This window comes from Lampetra fluviatilis, chromosome 62 (assembly GCF_964198595.1).
Source record: "Lampetra fluviatilis chromosome 62, kcLamFluv1.1, whole genome shotgun sequence".
Classification (NCBI taxonomy): Eukaryota; Metazoa; Chordata; class Hyperoartia; order Petromyzontiformes; family Petromyzontidae; genus Lampetra; species Lampetra fluviatilis.
In genome coordinates, this window is record NC_136336.1 from 3,650,538 (window position 1) to 3,677,129 (window position 26,592).

Sequence of the window (26,592 nt, forward strand, 5' to 3'; positions counted from 1 at the left end):
CACACAGCTACACTCAGACTCCCCGTGTCCCCTCAGCTACAGCCCCTCCACACAGCTACACACAGCCCCCCCGTGTCCCCTCAGCTACAGCCCCTCCACACAGCTACACTCAGCCCCCCCGTGTCCCCTCAGCTACAGCTCCTCCACACAGTTACACTCAGCCCCCCCGTGTCCCCTCAGCTACAGCCCCTCCACACAGCTACACTCAGCCCCCCCGTGTCCCCTCAGCTACAGCCCCTCCACACAGCTACACTCAGCCCCCCCGTGTCCCCTCAGCTACAGCCCCTCCACACAGCTACACTCAGCCCCCCCGTGTCCCCTCAGCTACAGCCCCTCCACACAGCTACACTCAGCCCCCCCGTGTCCCCTCAGCTACAGCCCCTCCACACAGCTACACTCAGACTCCCCGTGTCCCCTCAGCTACAGCCCCTCTACACAGCTACACTCAGCCTCCCCGTGTCCCCTCAGCTACAGCCCCTCCACACAGCTACACTCAGCCCCCCCGTGTCCCCTCAGCTACAGCCCCTCCACACAGCTACACTCAGCCTCCCCGTGTCCCCTCAGCTACAGCCCCTCCACACAGCTACACTCAGCCTCCCCGTGTCCCCTCAGCTACAGCCCCTCCACACAGCTACACTCAGCCCCCCCGTGTCCCCTCAGCTACAGCCCCTCCACACAGCTACACTCAGCCCCCCCGTGTCCCCTCAGCTACAGCTCCTACACACAGCTACACTCAGCCTCCCCGTGTCCCCTCAGCTACAGCCCCTCCACACAGCGACACTCAGCCTCACCGTGTCTCCCGTTCATCTTCTACATAACATCTGCCACATCGTCAAAGCCCCCCCACCCCCCCCAACAGTGTAGGCCCTCCACCCTGCCCCCCACCCCCTTTCACCAAACCCCATATGGAGCCCCGCAAAAACTTGGGTTTCCACAATCGAGGCTTTTGGGTTCGGGTCGCGTGAATATAAATGTGTCGTCGTTAAACCCGCCACCACCCGACGCAGCCAATTAGTAAAGTTTCGTCACGCAAACAGAACGTGACGAATTCGTCACTAGTACAGCACTAACCGGTTGCGTTGGAGAGTAACCCCCCGACATTAACGGTGAGGCGGCGTGTTTAACGACACGTTTATATTATAGACGCGATCAAACCCCAAAAAAAACCTCGATCACGGATGACATCGGTCGCGAAAGCCCGACCGCGTGTTCAACTTTCGGTTCCGTGGGCTGACCTGGGCGGGCTCCGTGGCGATGCCGCCCTTGCCGCCGTGGTAGATGTAGACTTTGCCGCTGCCAGCGAACGGAGCCCCGATGGCGATGTCTGCGAACGAAGGATGCGAGAGAAGTCGTCACTCACCGCGGGCGAGGCGCATCTTCGACGGTGACGACGGCGACGGAGATTCCAGAAACAAAAGAGAGCGCGAAAGTCGCCCACGGGCAGAGCGCGCAGTGGGCCGGCGCCATCGGTGCCCAACGGCGTCCCGTGATGCCCGGGGCACCGGTGATCCCCATGGCACCGCGTGATACGCATAATACCGGTGGCATCCGTAATGCCTGTGATGCCAGAATGCCCATGATATCCATGGTACCAGTGATACCCATGATACCCATGGTACCAGTGATGCCCATGATGCCCATGATACCCATGGTACCAGCGATGCCCATGGTACCAGTGATGCCCATGATACCCATGGTACCAGCGATGCCCATGGTACCAGTGATGCCCATGATACCCATGGTACCAGTGATGCCCATGATACCCATGGTACCAGTGACACCCATGACACCCATGGTACCAGTGATGCCCATGATGCCCATGGTACCAGTGATGCCCATGATACCAATGGTACCAGTGATGCCCATGATATCCATGGTACCAGTGATACCCATGATACCCATGGTACCAGTGATGCCCATGATACCCATGGTACCAGTGATGCCCATGATACCCATGGTACCAGTGATGCCCATGATATCCATGGTACCAGTGACACCCATCGTGCCGGCGCCGCCGCGTACCCTGGAACCCGTCCTGGTTGAGGTCGCCGGCTCGTGCCACGGCGGTGCCGAAGGCGGAGTACGGGGGCCCGGTGAGCACCGTCGGCTTGTCCAGCACCACGTTGCCCTGCCGGTTGCGGTAAACGTAGACGGCGCCGCCCGCCTCGTCACGCCGGCTGAAGTAGTTGGGTGCGCTCACCAGCACCTCCATCCAGCTACAAAGACAAAGGTTCCCCCGCACCGTGTAGTCTCAACAGACCGTTGGGGCAAGTGCTGTTATAGCGAGTAGCAGCACCGGTGAAGGCCGGCACGGCACACGAGGGGGTGAGTGGCTAGCACCAATGCCCGGGGCTGTCTTTGTCTCCCCAGTGGCGCTGACGTTTACAGACCGTGCCATGTAATCATTTAAGGCTGCGTTGACCTAGGGGAGACCCAGGACCGCTGGTGTTGACCAGGGCGACTGGGTTTGTAGCACAACGGGGGGGGGGGGGGGGGGGCAAAGTCGCTGTGTCGCCGCCGCTCCCCACTGTGTATACATGGACAAGCATTGCACACACGCACACACACGCACACACACGCTCGCACACCCACACACGCACACACACACACACACGCACACACACACACGCACACACACGCTCGCACACACACACACACACGCACACACACGCACACACACGCACACACACGCTCGCACACACGCACACGCACACACACACGCACACACACACGCACACACGCACACACACACGCACACACACGCACACACACACACGCACACACACACACGCACACACACACACGCTCGCACACAAAGACAAAGATAAAGATCCCCCTTATAGCCTTAAGAGACTGTAGGGGCAAGTGCTGTTAGCGAGCACCTATGAAGTTCGGCACGGCACACGAGGGGGTGAGTGGCCAACAGCACGCCCGGCCGCCTTTGTCTCCCCAGTAGCGATGTTTACACACCGCACCGGGTACTCATTTAAGGCTGAGTCGACCTAGGGGAGGCCCAGGACCGGCTCAGATAATCGTCACCGGTGTTGGCCGTGAGCGGGAATCGAACCCGGCTCGCCAGGTTCGTCGCGCAGCGTAGCGCTAACCGCTGCACCACCACTCCCCTCTCACTCCTCGTCGCCGTCTTGTCAGATGAACAGCGTCTCTTCGCCCTTCCTGGACACCGCTCACATCTCAACTCAAACTGCAAACCCCACCTCCCCCTGTACACCGGTCCTTCCAAAACTCTTCGCCCAGGATCGTCATCTCGTTCCTACCGCAGGACCGAGGCTACGGCTGTGTCCATGACTACGGCTGTTTCCAAGACGACGGCTGTTTCCATGACTACGGCTGTGTCCATGACTACGGCTGTGTCCATGACAACGGCTGTGTCTCCGACGACGGCTGTTTCCATGACTACGGCTGTTTCCATGACTATGGCTATGACTACGGCTGTGTCCATGACTACGGCTGTTTCCATGACTACGGCTGTGTGCATGACTACGTCTGTGTCCATGACTACAGCTGTTTCCATGACTACGGCTGTGTCAATGACTACGGCTGTGTCCATGACTACGGCTGTGTCCATGACTACGGCTGAGTCTACAACTACGACTACATCTACAACTACGACGGTGTCTACAACTACGACTACATCTACAACTACGACTGTGTCTACAACTACGACTACATCTACAACTACGACTGTGTCTACAACTACGACTACATCTACAACTACGGCTGTGTCTACAACTACGACTACATCTACAACTACGACTGTGTCTACAACTACGGCTGTGTCTACAACTACGACTGTGTCTACAACTACAGCTGTGTCTACAACTACGACTGTGTCTACAACTACGACGGTGTCTACAACTACGACTGTGTCTACAACTACAGCTGTGTCTACAACTACGACTACATCTACAACTACGACTGTGTCTACAACTACGACTGTGTCTACAACTACGACTGTGTCTACAACTACGACTGTGTCTACAACTACGACGGTGTCTACAACTACGACTGTGTCTACAACTACGACTGTGTCTACAACTACGACGGTGTCTACAACTACGACTGTGTCTACAACTACGACTGTGTCTACAACTACAACTGTGTCTACAACTACAACTGTGTCTACAACTACAACTGTGTCTACAACTACGACTGTGTCTACAACTACGACTGTGTCTACAACTACGACTGTGTCTACAACTACGACGGTGTCTACAACTACGACTGTGTCTACAACCACGACTGTGTCTACAACTACAACTGTGTCTACAACTACGACTGTGTCTACAACTACGACGGTGTCTACAACTACGACTGTGTCTACAACTACAACTGTGTCTACAACCACGACTGTGTCTACAACTACAACTGTGTCTACAACTACGACTGTGTCTACAACTACGACTGTGTCTACAACTACGACTGTGTCTACAACTACGACGGTGTCTACAACTACGACTGTGTCTACAAGTACAACTGTGTCTACGACGACGACGTCCGCGGCTCACCGGTCGCCGTTGATGTCGGCCAGCGCCACGTCGTAGCCGAAGCTGGAGCCGAGCTGGTGTCCCGTGATGAGCAGCTCGGGGATGAGCACCGCCTGCCCGCTGGGCTTGAGCAGCAGCGCAGCGCCCGTGTGGTTGGCGCGCGGGGCGCCCGCCAGGAAGGACACGCTCACGCGGTTCGTCACGCCGCGACTCCCGTCCAGCGAGTAACCTGGTGGAGGAGGGGGTCAGGGGGAGGGCGGCCGGGGGGGGGGGGGAAATGTAACCATTGTAACATTTATTTTTTTACAATTTTTACTTTTATCTTTTTTTTTTACTAGGTAAGGCCCACTTGGGCTTGTGTAGCTCTTATCCAGAAGCTAACGTGGCCGGCACAAATGGGCCGATTTGTTGATTATTTTGGTGCTTTGAATGTCCAAATGATGGGATGATTTATTGAATATATTGGTGCTATGAATGTCCAAATGATTGGTTGATTTGTTGATTATTTTGGTGCTTGAATGTCCAAATGATGGGCTGATTTGTTGATTATTTTGGTGCAATTAATGTCCAAATGATGGGTTGATTTGTTGATTATTTTGGTGCAATTAATGTCCAAATGATGGGTTGATTTGTTGATTATTTTGGTGCAATTAATGTCCAAATGATGGGTTGATTTGTTGATTATTTTGGTGCAATTAATGTCCAAATGATGGGCTGATTTATTGATTATTTTGGTGCTATAAGTATCCAAATGATGGGTTGATTTGTTGATTATTTTGGTGCAATTAATGTCCAAATGATGGGCTGATTTATTGATTATTTTGGTGCAATTAATGTCCAAATGATGGGCTGATTTATTGATTATTTTGGTGCTATAAGTGTCCAAATGATGGGCCGCTTTGATCCCAGTAATCCCCCCCCCCCCCCACATTGTGCAAGAGCGCAGAAGCGTTGTTGCCCCTGAATGCTTCGTCGATGTTAACAGTTAATAATTTGCCTTTTCTCTCATCACGTTTGTTGGCCCAGGGCCGGGTGGTTCTTTGCCAAGCGAGGCCTCACCCCGGGCGCGCTCTCTCTCTCTCTCTCGGGGTTCTCGCTACATTCAAATCAAGAAAATAAAACTCGACAACAAGAGCAACCGGTTGCATGTGCTACCCGAGTTGCACAAACCGATTGCACAGAAGGGGAGGAGGGGGGGGCTTTGGCGGAGGCGTCGTGCCGACTTGCCGAGAGATGTCATTGACGCGTGGGGCAGGGAGCACGGCGTACGAATAAATTATTATTTAAATTATTAAACGATTAAACTAAACCGTTTCTGACCGAAGACGCGTGTATATATATATCAAACTATACAAACTATATATAAACTTAATTTGGAGCTTTCGTCACTGCAGGAATTATTCTTTGGTTCTTTCGGTAAAGTCACGTATAAAGAAAAAATAATAAATTAAATTAAATACTAGCATACGACGTTTCGATTGCAACACAAGCAATCATCATCAGGTGTGCCTATGTTTGCTCTCTCTCTATGTATCTCTGTGATATCTGTCTGCTTATATGTCTGTCTATATGTCTCTGGTTCTGTGTTTGATCTCTCTCTCAAATGTACCATTCTCAGGAAGAACGTAATCAACCAGGTAGGGTGTTGACTGTTATGTTATCCGACTCTCTGTTGCATTACATTACATTTCTAAGTATACTAGATTTGTGTTTCTATTTAATTTATACCTGCTTGTGTTGCAATCGAAACGTCGTATGCTAGTATTTAATTTAATTTATTATTTTATCTTTATACGTGACTTTACCGAAAGAACCAAAGAAAACTATATATACATATATTTTTATTTTACCAGGTAAGGTCCTACAGAGCTATGAAGCTCTTTGTTTCAGAAGCGACCTGGACATCACAAATGACAGCTCCATGAAGTGGTTCATCATCATCATGAAATGTACAGCAGCCAAATGCTCTGAACGCGTGACGCTGATTCTCAATGCGGAGGAAGTAAACCGGAGAAACCGGAGAAACATCCACGTGGCAACGGGGAGAGAGGGAGACACGCAGCAGTCGTCAGGGTCGGGATTGAACCCACGACCTCCTGCATACCAGGCGAGGGAGTTAACATCTCCTAGCCACCGTGATGATGATGAGAGAGAGAGACACGCAAACTCCAAGTATACAACAGCAGTCGTCAGGGTTGGGATCGAACCCACGACCTCCTGCATACCAGGCGAGGGAGTTAACATCTCCTGGCCACCGCGCGGCACCAGACTAACAACAGGATGACAAAGGACAGAACGTGCCCAACAGGACGCGCCCCGTGGAGACGGAGCGATGAGTTCCCCTCGAGCGCGACACCTTGATGGATCGCCGCATCGCAGGTCCATGAGGACTCGTGGCGGCGTGCGGGAGGCCTTCATCCAGCAGTGGATTGATTGTGGCATTTCAGCACGGTTGGTTACGTGGGGTGCGAAAGAAGTTCAACATACGTACACATACAAGGCCGTGGATGACGATGATGACGGTGGTGGTGTGTAATTACGTGTGTGTGTGTGGGGAGCGGGAATGCAGCGGTTAGCGCGCTGCGCTAGGAACCCGGCGGCCCGAGTTCGAAGCCCGCTCACGACCGACACCGGTGACGATTATCCGAAGCAGTCCTGGACCTCCCCTATGTCGACTCAGCATCAAATGAGTACCTGGTGGGTGTGTAAACATCGCCGCTGGGGGAACAAAGGCGGCCGGGCGTGGTGCTGGTCACCCACCCCGACATGTTTTGCGCCGGTCTTCATAGGTGCTACTCGCTAACAGCACTTGCCCCAACAGGCTGTTAAGGCTAACAGGGGGATCTTTGTCTTTGTGTAGAGGTGGGATGGGGGGGTGGTCGTGTAGTGGTCAGAGCACTGCGCTATGGCCGACATCAATGGCAAATATCTGAAACGGTCCTGGGCCTCCCCTAGGTCAACTCAGCCTCAAATGAGTCCCTTGTGCGGTGTGTAAAATATCAGCACTGGGGAGACAAAGGTGGCCTGGCAGGGTGTTGGTCACCCACAACTTCGTGTGCCGTGCCGGCCTTCATAGGTGCTACTCGCTAACAGCCCTTGCCCACCACCCCCCCCCATAGTATGTTCAGCCTATACGGGGGGGGGGGGTGTCTTTGTCTTTGTGTGTGCGTGTTGTACCCATGTAGCTGTGGAAAGGCAGAGGGATAAGTTCTTGATTCATTTTCTTTTCATCGCCAGTCTCCTGCGGGTCCAGGTAAATCGCATCCTTTGCCAGGGTCTTGTTCCACTGTTCCACTCTAACAATTCCTGCACACACCACCACCACCACCACCATTATCATCATTACCATCATCATTACCACCATTATAACCATCATCATCACCACCACCATCATAACCATCATAATTATCACCATCACTGTTACCATTGTCATCAACACAACCATCATCATCACCATCATTGTCATCACCACCACCACCACCATCATCACCATCATTGTCATCACCACCACCACCACCATCATTACCATCATCATTACCATCATCATCACCACCACCATTATAACCATCATTGTTATCATCATTACCACCACCACCACTATCACTACCATCATCACCATCGCCACTACCATGACATCCATCATCATGGTCATTACCAACGCCATCATCATCATCACCGCCCCGTCCACCACCTTGTATAATTTACAAATGCTTCTCGGTTATAAGTTCAGACGAAGACGATGAGCAAAAACGAAGAAGCCGAATCTGTGACCACCACCACCATCATTACCATCATCGCCACTACCACATTAACCATCATCATCACCACCATCATCATCACCATCATCGCCACTACCACAATAACCATCATCATTACCATCATCGCCACTACTACAATAACCATCATCATCACCACCACCATCATCATCATCATCACCATCATCGCCACTACCACAATAACCATCATCATTACCATCATCGCCACTACTACAATAACCATCACCACCACCACCATCATCATTACCATCATCGCCACTACCATCATCATCACCACCACCACCATCATAACCATCACAATTACCACCATCACTGTTATCATTGTTATCACCACCACCATCATCACAATCATTGTTATCATCATTTGCACCACCACCACCACCACCATCATCCCAACCACCCCGACCATCATCATCATTACCACCATCATCACCATCATCATCACCATCATCATCACCACCACCATCATAACCATCATAATTACCACTATTACTGTTATCATCGTTATCACCACCACCATCATGATCATCAGTGTTCATCATGAATATCACCACCAGTACCATTTTAATGACCACCACCATCATCACCATCATTGTTATCATCACCACCACCATCATCATCCCAACCACCACCATCACCACTATCATTACCATCATCGCCACTACTACCATCATCACTACCACCATCAACACCACCACCACCATCACCACTATCATTACCATCATCGCCACTACCACCATCATCACTACCACCATCAACACCACCACCGCCATCATCACCACCACCACCACCACCACCGCCCACCTTTCCAGTTGTAAGTGCCGGGCGCGCCGTAGTAGATGTAGTCGCTGTCCGGCACAAACCCGGCCGCCGTGCCCTGCTGGCACATGCCGAAGCCGTCGGGACGGATGTCGCGGTTCTTGCAAAAGGTGGACTCGAAAAAATCGTCGACCGGCACCAGCAGGTCGGTGAGTATGAAACAGCGGCCCACCAAGTGACGCTGTTCCTGCTCTGGCTGGCCCACGTAGACCCGGTTCTCGTAGCGGTGGGCGCACGTCTTGGGGTGGTGAGCGTCGTGGGTGCCCGAGGGGGGGGAGGGGGGAGAAAGTAGGGGGGGGGGGTAGCGAGGAGAAGGGAGCAGGGCAGGTGCAGGGCAGGGGAGGGGGAGGATGAGGAGTGGAGGGGTGCGCGTCGCGTTCGCGTGTCGGTGTGTTGCGTGTCGGCGTGCTGTGTGTTAGCGTGCTGTGTGTTAGCGTGCTGCGTGTTAGCGTGCTGCGTGTTAGCGTGCTGCGTGTTAGCGCGCTGCGTGTTAGCGCGCTGCGTGTTAGCGTGCTGTGTGTTAGCGTGCTGCGTGTTAGCGTGCTGCGTGCTAGCGTGCTGCGTGCTAGCGTGCTGCGTGTTAGCGTGCTGCGTGTTAGCGTGCTGCGTGCTAGCGTGCTGCGTGTTAGCGTGCTGCGTGTTAGCGTGCTGCGTGTTAGCGTGCTGCGTGCTAGCGTGCTGCGTGCTAGCGTGCTGCGTGTTAGCGTGCTGCGTGCTAGCGTGCTGCGTGCTAGCGTGCTGCGTGCTAGCGTGCTGCGTGTTAGCGTGCTGCGTGTTAGCGTGCTGCGTGTTAGCGTGCTGCGTGTTAGCGTGCTGCGTGTTAGCGTGCTGCGTGTTAGCGTGCTGCGTGCTAGCTTGCTGGCGTGCTGCGTGTTAGCGTGCTGCGTGTTAGCGTGCTGCGTGTTAGCGTGCTGCGTGTTAGCGTGCTGTGTGTTGTGTGTTAGCGTGCTGCGTGTTAGCGTGCTGCGTGTTAGCGTGCTGCGTGTTAGCGTGCTGCGTGTTAGCGTGCTGCGTGTTAGCGTGCTGCGTGTTAGCGTGCTGCGTGTTAGCGTGCTGCGTGCTAGCGTGCTGCGTGTTAGCGTGCTGCGTGTTAGCGCGCTGCGTGTTAGCGTGCTGCGTGTTAGCGTGCTGTGTGTTAGCGTGCTGTGTGTCACTCACGATGACCAATCCGCCGGCTCGCTGGCTCGCCACAGAGACACCCATCCACTCGTCCTCCTTGCTCTCCCTCTCCAAGGACTCTGCCCCCCGGAAGCACACACACACACACGCACACACACACGCACACACACGCACACACACGCACACACATACGCACACACACACACGCACACACACGCACACACATACGCACACACACACACGCACACACACGCACACACATACGCACACACACGGGTACACACACGCACACACACACACGCACACACACGCACACACACACGGGTACACACACGGGTACACGCACACACACACACACGGGTACACACACGCACACACACGCACACACATACGCACACACGGGTACACACACGCACACACACACACGCACACACACGCACACACACACGGGTACACACACGGGTACACACACGGGTACACACACACACAAGTCAAAGGTGCCCCGTGTAGCCTTAACATACTCTCGGGGCAAGTGCTGTTCAAGCGAGCAGCGCCTATGAAGCGCGGCACGGCACACGCGGGGGTGGGTGGCCAGCACCACGCCCGGCCACCTTTGTCTCCCCAGTGACGATGTTGACACACCGAACCCGGTACTCATTTGAGGCTGAGTCGACCTAGGGGAGGAGGCCCAGGACCAATTCAGATTATCGTCACTGGGTGTTGGCCGTGAGCGGGAATCGAACTCGGACCGCCGGGTTCATAGCGCACGGCTACAAAGACAAAGATCCCCCGTATAGCCTTACGAGAATGTATGGCCAAGTGCTATTAGCGAGCACCAATTAATGCCGGCACGGCACACGCGGGAGGGGGTAGCCAGCACCGAGCCCGCCCACCTTTGTATCCCCAGTGCTGATGTTTTATACAAAGCACTGGACGCTCGTTAGTAAGGCTGAGTCGACCTAGGGGAGGCCCAGGACCGGTTCGGATAGTCGTCAACGGTGTTGGTCGTGAACGGGAATCGAACTCGGTTTGTGGGGTTCGTAGTGCGGTGCGCTAAACACTGCACCAGCACTCCACCCCACACACAAACACACGCACCCCTCGTGTTCCTCGTGTGCTCACATCCCTCACATTTCGATTTAAAGCTTTCGTGACTGCAGGGATTCATCTTCTTGGTTCTTTCGGTAAAGTCACGTAGAAGGGAAGTAATAAAATAAAAAATAATAATAATAAAAAATAAAAAACAATGATAATAAAAATAAAACATAATAAAATAATATTATATTATATTATTATATTTTATAATTTTATTTTATTATGTTTTATTTTTATTATTTTATTACTTCCCCTCTACGTGACTTTACCGAAAGAACCAAGAAGATGAATCCCTCACATTCCCCTCACATCCCTCACGCCCCCCTCACATCCCCCCCCCACCCTCGCACCACTGTTGTCGAAGTTGACTCGCTCGCAGTCGGAGGGGTCGGCGGTGAAGGGGCAGGAGAAGAGCGCGCCGGTGTTGTGCGACGTCTGCTTCGCGTCCGCCTTGCTCCGCGGGGCGCCCGCCAGGAACCTGCGTCGCACGCACGGCACGGCCGCTTCGTCAAGCACTCGCTCGCTCCATCGTTCACTCGCTCGCTACGTCGTTCACTCGCTCGCTCACTCGCTACGTCGCTCACTCGCTCGCTACGTTGCTCGCTTAATCACTCCATCGCTCGCTCGTTCACTCGCTCGCTCACTCGCTCGCTCCATCGTTCACTCGCTCGCTACGTCGTTCACTTCGCTCGCTCACTCGCTACGTCGCTCACTCGCTCGCTACATTGCTCGCTTAATCACTCCATCGCTCGCTCGTTCACTCGCTCGTTCACTCGCTCGCTCACTCGCTCGCTACGTCGTTCACTCGCTCGCTCGCTCACTCACTCACTACGTCGCTCACTCGCTCGCTACGTCGCTCGCTTGATCACTCCATCGCTCGCTCGTTCACTCGCTCGCTCACTCGCTCGCTCCATCGTTCACTCGCTCGCTACGTCGTTCACTCGCTCGCTCACTCGCTACGTCGCTCACTCGCTCGCTACATTGCTCGCTTAATCACTCCATCGCTCGCTCGTTCACTCGCTCGTTCACTTCGCTCGCTCACTCGCTCGCTACGTCGTTCACTCGCTCGCTCGCTCACTCACTCACTACGTCGCTCACTCGCTCGCTACGTCGCTCGCTTGATCACTCCATCGCTCGCTCGTTCACTCGCTCGCTCACTCGCTACGTCGCTCACTCGCTCGCTACGTCGCTCGCTTGATCACTCCATCGCTCGCTCGTTCACTCGCTCGCTCACTCGCTCGCTACGTCGCTCGCTTAATCGCTCCATCGTTCACTCGCTCGCTCACTCGCTTGCTCCATCACTACATTGCTCTCTCGATCCAACGCTCACTCAATCTATCGTTCACTCGCTCGCTCGCTCACTCGCTACGTCGCTTGCTCCATCACTACATCGCTCGCTCAATCGCTCCATCGTTCGCTCCATGGCTCAATCGCTCCGTCCCCGTCGTTCAGTCAACCGGCAAGGCTTCCGTTCGTTAAATTCGTTGAACAAGCAGAGCAGCAGCGGATCGACCAAAGATAGACCACACAGGGAAGCAGTGGGTAGACCAAAAAGCGAAGCAGCGTCCATCGCAGCCACGTGGGGTTTAGGTTGAACAGTGCACAAGGTCTGCGTCGCACATGAGAATGCACGTGGCGACGTGGTCGCTACCCCTGCAGCTGTTCCACGCGGACGATTAGTGACGTGAAGGGCGCTTCATCTTCTTGGTTTTTTCGGTAAAGTCACGTAGAATGGAAATAATAAAATAATAAAACATAATAAAATAATTCTCACGACGTTTCGGCCACAACGTGAAGGGTGCTCTGTGGCCCCACGGCGGTGTCGTGTCGGGTGACCAACATCGCCCTCGAAACAAATTGTCACGCGTGTCGGATTTCCCGAGAAGATCATTCTTCACATTGAAGGTCACGATTATGAAATGAATCTTGATTTTAAATTGGGAGCGCTCTGCGAAAGCCTTTGAGCTCGGAGTGACGGATGACGGCAAGTCGGTTGAACGATATCGTCATTGTGATCGTCATCGTCATCATTGTCGTCATCGTCATCATCATCGTCATCATCGTCATTATAGTGATTGTCATCATTATCGTCGTCAATGTCAACACCATCATCCTGATTGTCATCGTCATTGTCATCATCATCCTCATTGTCATCATCATCGTTGTCATTATTGCCATTGTCATCATCGTCATCATCATCATCGTGTTCGTGTCGACAACGATCTGACGATATGACCTCACCTCCATCGCACCGCGAGCAGTGAGCGACATCACGGTCAACGCGACGCAGAACAGCCACGGAGAAATCACCAAAGGGGCCACGGCAAAATTAGCGCCCCCCCTCTCCCACCACCCACCAACTTCTGTCGCGGGACCCCCCCCACCCCCCTCGCCTCCCCCACAAAGAGGGAAGTGCCAGGCACAACACGAGGAGAGACCTCGGAAACACCTGCTAATCACCTCCACCATCTCCTCCTCCGCCACATCCACCCACGTCTACCTCCACCACCTTCACCAGAACCACCACCACCACCCCCCCCCCCCAGCACACAACCCGACCGCGCCCTCCCACAGCGCGCGCGTTGCAAATATTCGCGGTCCGACTCCGGCAGGCGGCCCTGGTTAACGCCACAGTGGTGCGCGCATTAAGCTCGCTCAATCGCTCCGTAACAAAGGAACACACACCACCACCGCCGCCACCGAAGCCACCACTGCCACCACCACCACCTACCACCAACACAACAACCGCCATTCGCCACTAAGCGGCGGTGACGTCACCACGGCGCTTTGTGCCAGGCTAGGTGCACGTCGAGAGACCACGTGAAGTGTCGAACGCCCGCCGGCAGGAGGTCACGGGGCAGACGCAGCAGGTGCCGTTGCACCACCTGTGCCCCCCCTACTGTGCCAACCACCATCACCACCACCACCCACGTGGGCATGGCACGTCACTCGCAGCAATTACTATTAAAATTATAAAACTATCAACATTTTTTTTTTACTTTACCAGTCAAGGCCCCGCTGAGCCACATACTGTAGCTCCTTTTTGCAGACGCGGCCTGGCACTCACAAATGATGATAATTAGCTCAACGAAAGCGGCCGATCGTCGTCAACGTGGACACTGACAGCAGCAGCCAAATGCTCTGAAGGCGGTGACGTCGCTTCTACACGTGGAGGGGAAAACGGGAGGACCCGAAGACAAATCCACGCGATGAGTGGGGAGCGAGACACGCGAGCTCCAAATATTATACAGAAGTGTATTGTGTACGAGTGTGTTGTGCATTAGTATATTGTGTGTGCGTGCGTTGTGTATCAGTACATTGTGTATAACAACGAGTGGAGCGCCGGGTGGCTAAAGCACAGCAAGTTGGCACAGTAGGGGGCACAGGTGGTGCATCAGCCAGTCATCTCAGTCATCTCAGTCAGTCGACCCGTGGCACCTGCTGGGTCTGCCCCGTGACCTCCTGCCAGCGGGCGTTCGACACTTCACGTGGCCTCAAGGTGCACATGGCCTGGCACAAGCGTCGTGGTGACGTCACCGCCACTTAGTGGCGAATGACGGTTGTTGTTGTTGTTGTGTATGAGTGTGTTGTGTATGAGTGTGTTGTGTATGAGTGCAAACTTCAATGTCCACTGCACAGCAGGCTCCTGCGGTATTTTCCGGGGTGGCCTACGGGCTCGAACTGCAACCTGCCCCACCCCCCCCTGCGACAGCTATCAGCGCTGCGTTCCACAGCCGTAGGTCATCGACGGCCCATGGGAGGAATTCCAAACATCCACCTCGTGCCCAGGTGCGCGGGGAGATACAGAGATATGGGCCCAGCCACACACGGGGGTCATTGTCAAGTTATGTTTCATACACAGTCACACAGATACACACACACACAGTTACACACACAGTCACACAGACAGACACACACAGTCACACACACAGTCACACAGACACAGTCACACACACACATAGTCACACACACAGTTACACACACACACACAGTCACACACACACAGTCACACACACAGCCACACATACACGCAGTTACACAGATACACAGTCACAGTTACACACACACACAGTCACACACACAGCCACACACAGTCACACACACAGTCACACACACACAATCACACACACACAGTCACACAGTCACACAGTCTCACAGTCTCACACACACATAGTCACACACACAGTTACACACACAGTCACAACAACAACCGCCATTCGCCACGAAGTGGCGGTGACGTCACAGTCACACACACAATCACACACACACAGTCACGCACACATAGTCACACACACATAGTCACACACACAGTCACACACACACAGTCACACACACAGACACACACACAGTCACACACACACACAGTCACACACAGTCACACACACACAGTCACACATACACAGTCACACACACACAGTCACACACACATAGACACACACACAGTCACACACACAGTCACACACACACAGTCACACACACACACAGTCACACACAGTCACACACACACAGTCACACATACACAGTCACACACACACAGTCACACACACATAGTCACACACGCAGTCACACACACACAGTCACACACACAGTCACACACACAGTCACACACACAGACACACACACAGTCACACACACACACAGTCACACACAGTCACACACACAGTCACACATACACAGTCACACACACACACAGTCACAAACGCATAGACACACACACAGTCACACACACAGTCACACACACACAGTCACACACAGTCACACACAGTCACACACACACACGCACAGAAATACGGGCCCAGCCACAAACGGGGGTCATCGTCAAGTTAATGTTTCACTGAAAGTAAACAAGGACATGAATCCGCGCGTGCTGGGCTGCACGAGTAACTCCGAGCCGGATGTCGTGGTGAACGTTCGTTTAGGCAGGGAGTTGATTCGGGAATAAGCCTCGCTGAGTTCGGTCGACTCAGCCTCAAATGAGTACCTGGTACGTAGTAAACATCGCCACTGGGGAGACAAAGGCGGCCGGGCGTGGTGTTGGCCACCCATCCCGTCGTGTGCCGTACCGGCCTTCATAGGTGCTACTCGCTAACAGCACTTGCCCCAACAGTCTGTTAAGGATCTGCAGGGGATGTTTGTCTCTGTGTGGAGGTGGGGAAGGGGTGCAGTGGTTAGCGCACTGCGTTGTGACCAACATCAGTGGCAAATATCTGAACCGGTCCTGGGCCTCCCTTAGGTCAACTCAGCCTTAAAAAGAGAACGAGCACCTTGTGCGGTGTGTAAAACACCAGCACTGGGGAGACAAAGGTGGCCTGGCAGGGTGTTGGTCACCCACAACCTCGTGTGCCATGCTCGCTGACAGCACTTGCTAAAAGGGTTATACATGGACTACCTCTACTTACGAACATTCGACTTACGAACTTTCAGAGATAGGATCAAATCTGCAGAACGTGACGAACCAGTGGTACCTACATCTACAGGAGATTATACAACTTGTAAAGCCATCCCCCGTGTTTTGTGTACGACGGTTGGAATCGACAGGAGTAGAGTTGGACTTACGAACGAATTGACTTACGAACACAGACCTCTGGAACTTAACTTGTTCGTAAGTAGTGGAGTCCCTGCACGTGAGTTATTTGACTTTGCCGAGAGGTGGAGGGAGGTGTGCCAATCACAAGAAGGAGCTGAGCTCCGGGCGGCTAAAACGCATCTCGGCTTGGCAGGGTGGAGGAGCGTGCAGGTGGTGCATCTGGCAATTCTCCGCCCTGGCTTGCGAATCAGTAAAAACACTTGGGTCTGCCCCAGGGACAACTCTTGCCTAAACGGAGCTCAACAACCAGCGGTCACAGACTGTGGATCGTCGGAAGAAAAAAAAGACACCTAAAGAAATAATAAAAATAACAACGCTGTTTTATCGGCGTAACTACAGCGACGCACCCGAGCGTTTGCCAAGAGGCCCAGGAGAGATGGAAAGCAGAGCTTCGTCTAGCAGCAGGGCGCGAGCTCGTAGCCCGCACGGTCAGGCACCCAGCCTGGTACGGGGTCACGTCCCCGCCACTTGGTGGCGAGTGGCGCGTTGACGCGCCAGCCAAGATACGACTGTGCCGTGGGGTGGCGGGGGGGGGCTGATCCGATGGAGGATCGATACCGGTGGCGGGAGACATCCGACGAGGATGACGGTACCGTGATCGCTACGGTGGCGAGGAGATGTTAACCGCCTCGCCTGGAATACCGGAGGTCGTGGGTTCGATCCTGACCCTTACACCTGCTGTGTATTTGGAGGGAGTTTGCGCGTTCTCCCCGATTTTTCTCCGGGTCTTTCGGGTTTTTCCCCGCTCCACATTCGGAGTGAACGTCACGCGTTCGGAGCATTCGGCTGCTGCACATTTCCACACGACGTCGATAAGCCACTTTGCTGAGCTGTCACTTGCGATCGTCGGGTCGCTTCTGAAAAAATTGTAAAGAGCCACCTAGCAGCTCAGTGGGACCCTTGGCTGGTCAAATAAAAAAATTCTAGATTTGAAGCTTTCGTGACTGCAAGGATTCATATTCTTAGGTTTTTTCGGTAAAGTCACGTAGGTAAAAAATTTAAATTAATAAAAGTAAAATAAAAAATAAAATAAAAATCACGACGTTTCGGAGGCAACACAAGCTTCCGTCTTCAGGTGGAACCGTCACAGCCACGACAGCTGTATCAAGTAAATGAGAGATTGCAAGAGCTACCACTCCGTTTATATAATGGTTGGAGAGGGGGGAAGGGCCAAGTACGGCACACTTTTTATTCATATGGTAAGGTGAGGCTTAAGAGGGTGAGCCTTTGTTATGGAGAGGTACGGTTTGTGACAAGGCCTGGCCTACATAACAATAGTGTGACATTTTTTTATTTTAGATGAAAAAAAAATTTAGATAAAAAAAAATTAGATAACAAAAAATGTTGGCCTCAATCTCGTCTGCACCGTGCAACCCACGCATGACGATCATCGCGGTGAAGAAGCCCTTCCTCATCCTCCGCCGCCGCCGCCGACGGAGGAGAAGGATGAGGGCATTGAGCAAACGAGGCGATTGGAAAATCGGCAACCGAAGACGCGGACAGGGGATGCCATTAGTGGATTAAAACGCCGCTCCTGCGCGCAGCGATGAAGTTTCGCGAAAGACAAACCGGCCGAGGGGAGATGAACGGAGCGGTGGGGGGGTCGGTGGTCGATCAATAGCGGCGTCACGCCGTCCGTCCGACTCAGGGACGACGCTTCTCCCGCCGCGCCCACGAACGCCGGCTCGATTCCCCGATGAAATTCCGCCTGACCGTTCCACCCCCCCGGCTCCACGCGGAGCGGTCGCGAGGACCAGAGAGAAAGAGAGGTGGGGGGGGGGGCTGCTTAGAGGCACCCCCCCTGGGATGTGGCTCCACAGTATCCCATTCCGCGGCGCTCTCAGATGCGCTTCCGTGGCCGTCTGGAACGCGCTCTTCCTTCCGATAGCAGGAAGCCACTGGAGCTCATACACTGTTAAATCTAATTAGAAAACTCACGAGCCACAGTTCGAAATCGTACATCGGATGGGGGTTTGGCTAGGGAGCGGTGGGTGGGTGGCCGATGCAACTCAATGGAGTCTGGCCAATCATCATCAGCAACATCACCACGGCTATCTCCATAAAATAATGATCATCACCATTTCCTTATTCAAACCATCATCATCATTAACTGTACCACCGGCATAAAAAATAAAATGCCCAACCACTTTCACCATCAGAATCAGAAAATATCAACGTAACCATTCTTACACCATCAACACCATCTTCAGCATTACCATAATTCACACCAGCCACAAGTAACGACTCCATCACCACTGCCGTCATCTTTACTCTGTCAGCCATCGTCGTCATCGTCACCCTGGACACGGCCATCGCCAGCGTGATCTTCACCATAATCAACACCAACACCACCACCAACACCACCACGACCACAAGCAACACCACGGCAAAAAAAATAAAACCACGATTCAGAGCCGATGTTTAGCTTTCGTGAAAACGTCCACTTCAATATTTGTAACCTCTCTCCACCCCCACCGCCCCCACCGCCGCCGCCGCCGTCCCAACAGCGATCCGAGCCGTGGGGTCCGCACAGCCCGCGAGAGATTTACGGCGATCCGGTGTCACGCGGCGTCGCCAGCAAATGGAGCGAGAATTCTATTCCTCCGACTCATCAGTATTGATCCGACACCGCGCGGCCGGTGCCGAGTAATGAATCATCTCTCTCTTGAGCGCGAGCTCTCACCCACCCACCCACCACACCCACCCACCCACCACACCCACCCACCCACCACACCCACCCACCCACCACACCGCTTGCTTGCTTGCTCTTCCTTCCGCCCTTTCTCGCTCTCTTGCTCTCCTGCCCGCTCGCTCTGCCGCCCTCTCCCGCTTGCTCGATCGCTACTCACGCTTCAATTCGACCGAATCCGTCGCCTGGCCAAGCTGTGGAGGTGGCACGGCGGCTCGCATCCTGGTTTCGGCCACTGCCCATGATTAAACCGTTAGTCCCAAGTGCAGCAATGACTGTCAAAGGACAAAGATCCCCCGTATAGCCTGACGAGGCTGTTGGGGCAAGTGCTGTTAGCAAGCAGCAGCACCAGTGGCGATGTTTACACAAGGGACTCATTTGAGGCTGAGTCGACCTAGGGGAGGCCCAGGACCGGTTCAGATGTCACTGGTGTTGGTGCCCATGAGTGGGAAGCGAAACTTGGGTTGCCACCCCCCCCCCCCACAATGACTGTGCACACACACACATAGATAAAAGAAAAATCCTAACAAATAATATGTTATATTCTTGGTTCTTTCGGTAAAGTCACGTAGAAGGGAAATAATAAAATAATATAAATATAAAACAATAAAAATTCTCACGACGTTTCGACTGCAACACAAGCAATCATCATCAGGTGTGAAATCCATTGGGCTGCATTCCATCTCTGGGAGGGTATTAAAAACTAAAATATTGGTTTGACGGCCACGAAGGAAGTTCACTCGAAGGGAATCCCAAAGGTAGTTTCGTGACATCGCCTTCCGCGAGGGCCTATCTCCAAATTCGGCGAGTGAGATCGGGGGGGGGGGCGGTGGAATTGCGAGAGAGAGAAAAGAACTGAAAAGGTCTAAGAGTCAGAATCACATCCGTGTATCATTAACCGCAACAATCTGAAATCCCTTCCCCACCTCCGTCCCCAGCTCTTTCAATTTCAGGGGCTTCCTACTCACCATGCTGGGCCACTTCCTCGTCACGCAATGTATGCGCATTGAACTTCTTTCGCACCGCACGTAGCCCACCGTGCTAATCGGAGGTGCGGGGGAGGGGGAATGTCAACGAACTTAACGCAAAAAGGAGTTCTTGAGAAGTAAGTTTGTCAATGTGGATGATGATCTCAAAGTGCATAGCTCCAGTGGCTTCCTAATATCGGCAGGAAGCGCGTTCCAGACGGCCGCAGAGGCGCATCTGAAAGCGCGTGACGCGGTGAACGCCTTTGTTTGCTGTCAAGCCAATCCACCCCCATCCAGACACACACGCAGCACACGGATGGTTTGGGTAACCTACTTGCTGCACTGCACACCTGTTACACTGCAGGGGAATGTCCCGCGCACACCACGACGTCATCTCTTCGTGATCCACCAACCCTCCCCCCCTACTCCCCCTCCCTCCCCCGCCACCGTCCCTACAAGATTGTGGATCAGAGGCGTAGCTCGTAACGGCCATCACCGAGCTTGCTGGCTCGATTTAAAGTCAAACGGTCCTGAGCTCAAATCCAAATCCGGGGATCACACTCGGCCCATCACTCTTAATGGGTCGGTAAAATGAGAACTACTTTTGTGGGTGGTCAGGAGCAACTGAACTCGGGAATTCCACCTCCCCCCCCCTCCCGCCATATGAATGTGGAGTTTCCACGAGGCCGACAGAGAGTTGAGCGCTGCTCAGCTGCCAGTCTGAGCGGCTCTACCTACTTGCTGTACTAGCTGCGAGCGCCGCCTTGCAGGCTCCACCGCCGTGGAAAGGATAGAGGCGCAGCCCTGCAAGCTGCTTGCTCACGGCCACTGCCACCTAGATGGAGCTCCCGAGAGTCCATCTATCGGAGTGTATTTGGCCTACTATTCCACGCTGGCCACACGTCTCGGAAGCAGTTGGAGTACAGTGGTAGCCTCCCCCCCCCCTCCTCTTCCCCCTGACTCCCACATTCCGCTCCATCACCTGGATAGAAATGTGCCTTCGTGTGTGCGCGCGTGCGTTCGAAGCTTCACGTGGCCTGAACGTGCACGTGGCCTGGCACGAGCGCCGTGGCGACGTGCGTGCGCGTGTGTGCACGTGTGCGCGTGCACGCTTGCCTGCGCGCGCCTGGGTGTGGTGGGAGGTTATGGTCCTATAATTTATTCATCTGTGGAACCAACGTGGGTGAGGTCGGCACTGCCTCTACGATTCACGCTCGGGGTGGGCGCGATCCTGAACCTCGGGAGGTGGAGGAAGGGGCGAGGTGCTGCCGATGAACATCTCAAAAGAGAAGGGGGGGGGGGAGAAAACATCGGTCGAAACCCCGGATTCCCACGCTCGCGGGCTCAGCGCCTCGCCCCTACGCGGCCGGAGTAAACCTCGTGGCGCCGTGCAAAAACCCTTCGAGGGCAACTGAAGCCGAACGCCCGTAGGTCCGTCATCGTTACGAAGCGAGGGGCGAGGTGGAGCGGCGTCGCAAAATGTGGCCACCCGGGTTCCATTCCGGCCACGGCTGGAATCGGTTTTGGTGAAAAGCCTTCGGCAGCCCACACTGAAGTATGGTCCAGATAATCCTCGACGGACACACACGCTCGGTTAGGCGGCAGGTCCTTCATCCAGCGGGAGATCGACGCTGGGCCTCATGAATGTATTACTTTGATGGCGGCAGAGTGGCGGTTACGTTGTGGGTCGGGGTTCGGGGTGGAATGACCAAAAATGTGCCGTCCGGTGCAGGCCCCGTGATGCGATCATTCGCACGAGCAAAGCCATCGCGTGCCAGGGACTAGAGCAGAGGATGAAATCTGTAATTCGCTGCGTTGAATAAAATACTGCCCCGATGTAAATTCTAATGTTCAGTCAAACGAAGTGGGGGGAGGTGAGCGGGGGGAGGGATATTCCCTTGTCCTCGTGATGCCGGCAAAACAAGCCGTGTTTATGATTCATCATTAACCCCTTCGTCGGGCACGGCTTACCGTTGCCTGCGTGTAGCTGCGACGGTACAACCTGCCGTGTCTTTCGCTTGAAACAAGGCGAGAGTTTGATCTCGGCACGCCGGGCGAGAAGGAAAAAATTTCGCCGAAGCGAATCTCGGTGAGAGATCTTAGCCGGCTGAATCGAGGACACCGTTCCGGAACGGAATGCAAGTTGGGGCTCTCACCTGGTCGCGCCGAGCACGAAGAATTAAACGAAAATCTCAATGGAATGTCACCGCTCAGATCGAGGGCTGTTACCGTATTCTCTCGAATAGAAGACGAACTCGCCCCCACCCCACCCCCATTTATTTAAATTTTAACAGTTGGGGAGTGCGACTTATAATCCGAAGAATACGGTAATTAACTCCGAATCTCACTTGGGCTCTTCTTATCTGTTCAAATAAAGGACAGCGAATGAACCCAAATCTCAGCGGGATTCTCAACCGGTCAAAGTAAAAGGACCGTGGATGCCACACAAATCTCAAGTGGGATTTCGCAGATGTAAAAAAAGGAAGGGTTGTTGTTTTCATCTAAATATCAATTGAAATCTCGCTCATCGGCCACATACAAAGACAACGCCTTTCGTGTGACTTTCAGTGGGGGGGGGGAGGGGCTCTCCTCACCTGGTCAAATAAAGTGCCCGGAAAGTGTGGGCCCCCAAAATCTCAGCGGGGCGCTCAACGTGACGACGCACAAAAGACAAAGACCCCCCCCCCCCCCCGTTATAGCCTCAACGGACTGTTGGGCACTTTCACACACGCACACTTTCACGCACGCACTTTCACGCACGCACTTTCACGCACGCACTTTCACGCACGCACTTTCACGCACGCACTTTCACGCACGCACTTTCACGCACGCCCTTTCACGCACGCACTTTCACGCACGCACTTTCACGCACGCACTTTCACGCACGCACTTTCACGCACGCCCTTTCACGCACGCACTTTCACGCACGCACTTTCACGCACGCCCTTTCACGCACGCACTTTCACCCACGCACTTTCACGCACGCACTTTCACGCACGCACTTTCACGCACGCACTTTCACGCACGCACTTTCACGCACGCACTTTCACGCACGCACTTTCACGCACGCACTTTCACGCACGCACTTTCACGCACGCACTTTCACGCACGCACTTTCACGCACGCACTTTCACGCACGCACTTTCACGCACGCACTTTCACGCACGCAATTTCACGCACGCACTTTCACGCACGCACTTTCACGCACGCACTTTCACGCACGCACTTTCACGCACGCACTTTCACGCACGCACTTTCACGCACGCACTTTCACGCACGCACTTTCACGCACGCACGCGCCGTGTGCAACAACGCACGGTGCTCACGGCCAATCTCACTGGGGGGCGGGGCAGGCACAAGCCAACGGCCTCCAGAGGTGGCGGGCGCGATGGGGAGGGGCCACACGCGGGGTGGGGGAGGGGCGACACGCGGGGTGGGGGAGGGGCTACACGCGGGGTGGGGGAGGGGGGTAAAGGTGCACGGCTCAGGTATGTGGCCCAACCGGCCCGGGCGGGAAGGGGGAGGGGGGGCATGGGGGGAGGGGACATGGGGGAGGGGACATGGGGGAAGGGACATGGGGGAGGGGGCATGGGGGTAGGGGACATGGGGGGAGAGGATACATGGGGGAGGGAATGGGGGGAGGGGGCATGAGGGGGAGGGCATGGGGGGAGGGGGCATGGGGGAGGGGACATGGGGGAAGGGACATGGGGGGAGAGGATACATGGGGGAGGGAATGGGGGGAGGGAATGGGGGGAGGGGGCATGAGGGGGAGGGCATGGGGGGAGGGGGAATGTGGGGAGGGGGCCATGGGGGGAGGGGCTCATGGGGGGAGGGAGGGCAGCCACGCGGAGACTCAGGCACACATTCTTGAGCAACTGAAAAAGACGAAAAGGTCAAGAAGCGACTCAGCTTCTTGTCCACCTCCACAACGACGTGAAGGACGTTGCCGCCCGCCCGCCCGCCCGCCCGCCTGTCTGTTGAACTTCCTTCGCACCGCACGTAACGCGAATCGTTCTCCCCGCTCGCTCTACGAACGGGCGGAGTGAATAATGCCCCCTCTCGCCCGCCTTTGTCTTTCTGCCTATGCGGTCTGTTCTCGTGACGCGTTATAACGCGATGGTGAGTGGACTCGATGCAACGCGATCGAGTGAACGGCGTAACATCGTCGTCGTCATCGTACAGAGGCATTGGGATACTGCTGGATGCTTTTCGACGCTGCCCAACTCGGATCTTTGTCCGGCCCTGCGTGCGCATCTCACGTGCGGCCGCGGACTGTGCTTTACCCGACGTCACTTGTTCTTTCTAGATTTGAAGTTTTCGTGACTGCAAGGATCCATACTGTTTGGTTCTGTCGGTAAAGTCACGTAGGTAAAGAAAAAAAAAGAAGAAAAATACGTTACAAAATATAATAATAATAATAAAAGAACAAAAGAAAAAAAAATACAAAAATTGTATTACAAAAACGCAGTTATTTCCCCATAACGCAGTGTTCTTCGGGAACGCCACTTCTCCCGCGTGACAGGAGCACAAACTGCAGCAACTTCTGCACCGATCGTCCGAGGCGCGCACGGCCTTCTGAGACTGCCACTTCGCGGCAGCATTGGCGTCCACGTCCAGTGTCTCATCATCATCATCAGCAGCAGCAGCAGCAGCTGCAGCAGCAGCAGCAGCAGCTGCAGCAGCAGCAGTGTATAGTGTAGTATACTAGTACAGCACTAGTGTGTAGTGTATAGTGTAGTATACTAGCACAGCACTAGTGTGTAGTGTATAGTGTAGTATACTAGTACAGCACTAGTGTGTAGTGTATAGTGTAGTATACTAGTACAGCACTAGTGTGTAGTGTATAGTGTAGTATACTAGTACAGCACTAGTGTGTAGTGTATAGTGTAGTATACTAGTACAGCACTAGTGTGTAGTGTATAGTGTAGTATACTAGCACAGCACTAGTGTGTAGTGTATAGTGTAGTATACTAGTACAGCACTAGTGTGTAGTGTATAGTGTAGTATACTAGTACAGCACTAGTGTGTAGTGTATAGTGTAGTATACTAGTACAGCACTAGTGTGTAGTGTATAGTGTAGTATACTAGTACAGCACTAGTGTGTAGTGTATAGTGTAGTATACTAGCACAGCACCACCGGTGTGTCAGCAAGCCAAGCCACGACATTTACAATCCGAGTACGACGTTTCGCCAGCAACACAACCAGCTTCACCAGGCGACAGCCTTAGTTATAATCCTCTCCGTCCCCACTACGGGGGGGGGGACAAAGGCCACGATGAGTTCCCTCCATTTCCTTCTGTCCTTGGCGACGCGTCGAGCCGCGGGGCCCCCCCAAGAGCGATTTGATCGCTGCCGCCGGCTCGTCCATCGCGGGCCTGCGCCACGTGATCTCGGGTCTCCCAGAGTTTCCTTTTTGCCTGGTGGTGAACGTCCTGGGGGGGGCAATGTTTGGCGCACGGTCCTCGTCCGTTGTCTGAGAACTGTCCGATTCCATTCGAGTCTCCGCGTGTCTCGTTGTCTCGCGTTCCCCTAGGACGTCCGCGGTGTTCTTCTCCTGCAGGTCGGTGGTGTGTGGATTTTGTTTGGCTGGAAGATGCGCACCTCCGATTGGAATGGTTGGCTACGTACGGTGCGAAAGAAGTTCAACGTGCATACGCACAACACACGAACATGACACACGCGCGGTTCAACCCCCGTCAGCCGCCCCCGACAAGGAATCATGTGTGCATTAACCACAATACTTGTGATCAAAATGCAAACAAAAAACACACTCTGATACGCCTTTTGGCGTCCTCTGGTCTAGCACCAAATGAGACGAGGCTCAAAAGAAAGCTGTCTCTGGTGTGGACCAATCAGTTTCAAGGGCAATGCATATATTATCCGAGTGGGTGGGGAGGGTGGAGCTGGGTGGGGGGTGGGAGGGGTGGGGCTGGTTGGGGAGGGGCTGGTCACCCCGTGGTGCCCTTATAAAACTCAACGTTTAACCTACTCACGCCGGCTTGTGCCCACCCTCACAGTCGGGCATATTTGCGGA

General features: G+C 54.0%; 1 protein-coding gene across 1 annotated transcript in view; it reads right to left on the reverse strand.

Moving 5' to 3' along the window:
- Positions 1-26,592, reverse strand: part of LOC144951364 (integrin alpha-6-like) — a 92,168-nt gene that overhangs the window by 30,707 nt on the left and 34,869 nt on the right. Inside the window, 7 exon segments of the mRNA XM_078881589.1 lie at positions 1,236-1,324; positions 2,023-2,216; positions 4,527-4,734; positions 7,683-7,811; positions 9,086-9,338; positions 10,259-10,338; positions 11,665-11,792. Coding sequence (XP_078737715.1) covers positions 1,236-1,324; positions 2,023-2,216; positions 4,527-4,734; positions 7,683-7,811; positions 9,086-9,338; positions 10,259-10,338; positions 11,665-11,792 — 1,081 coding nt within the window.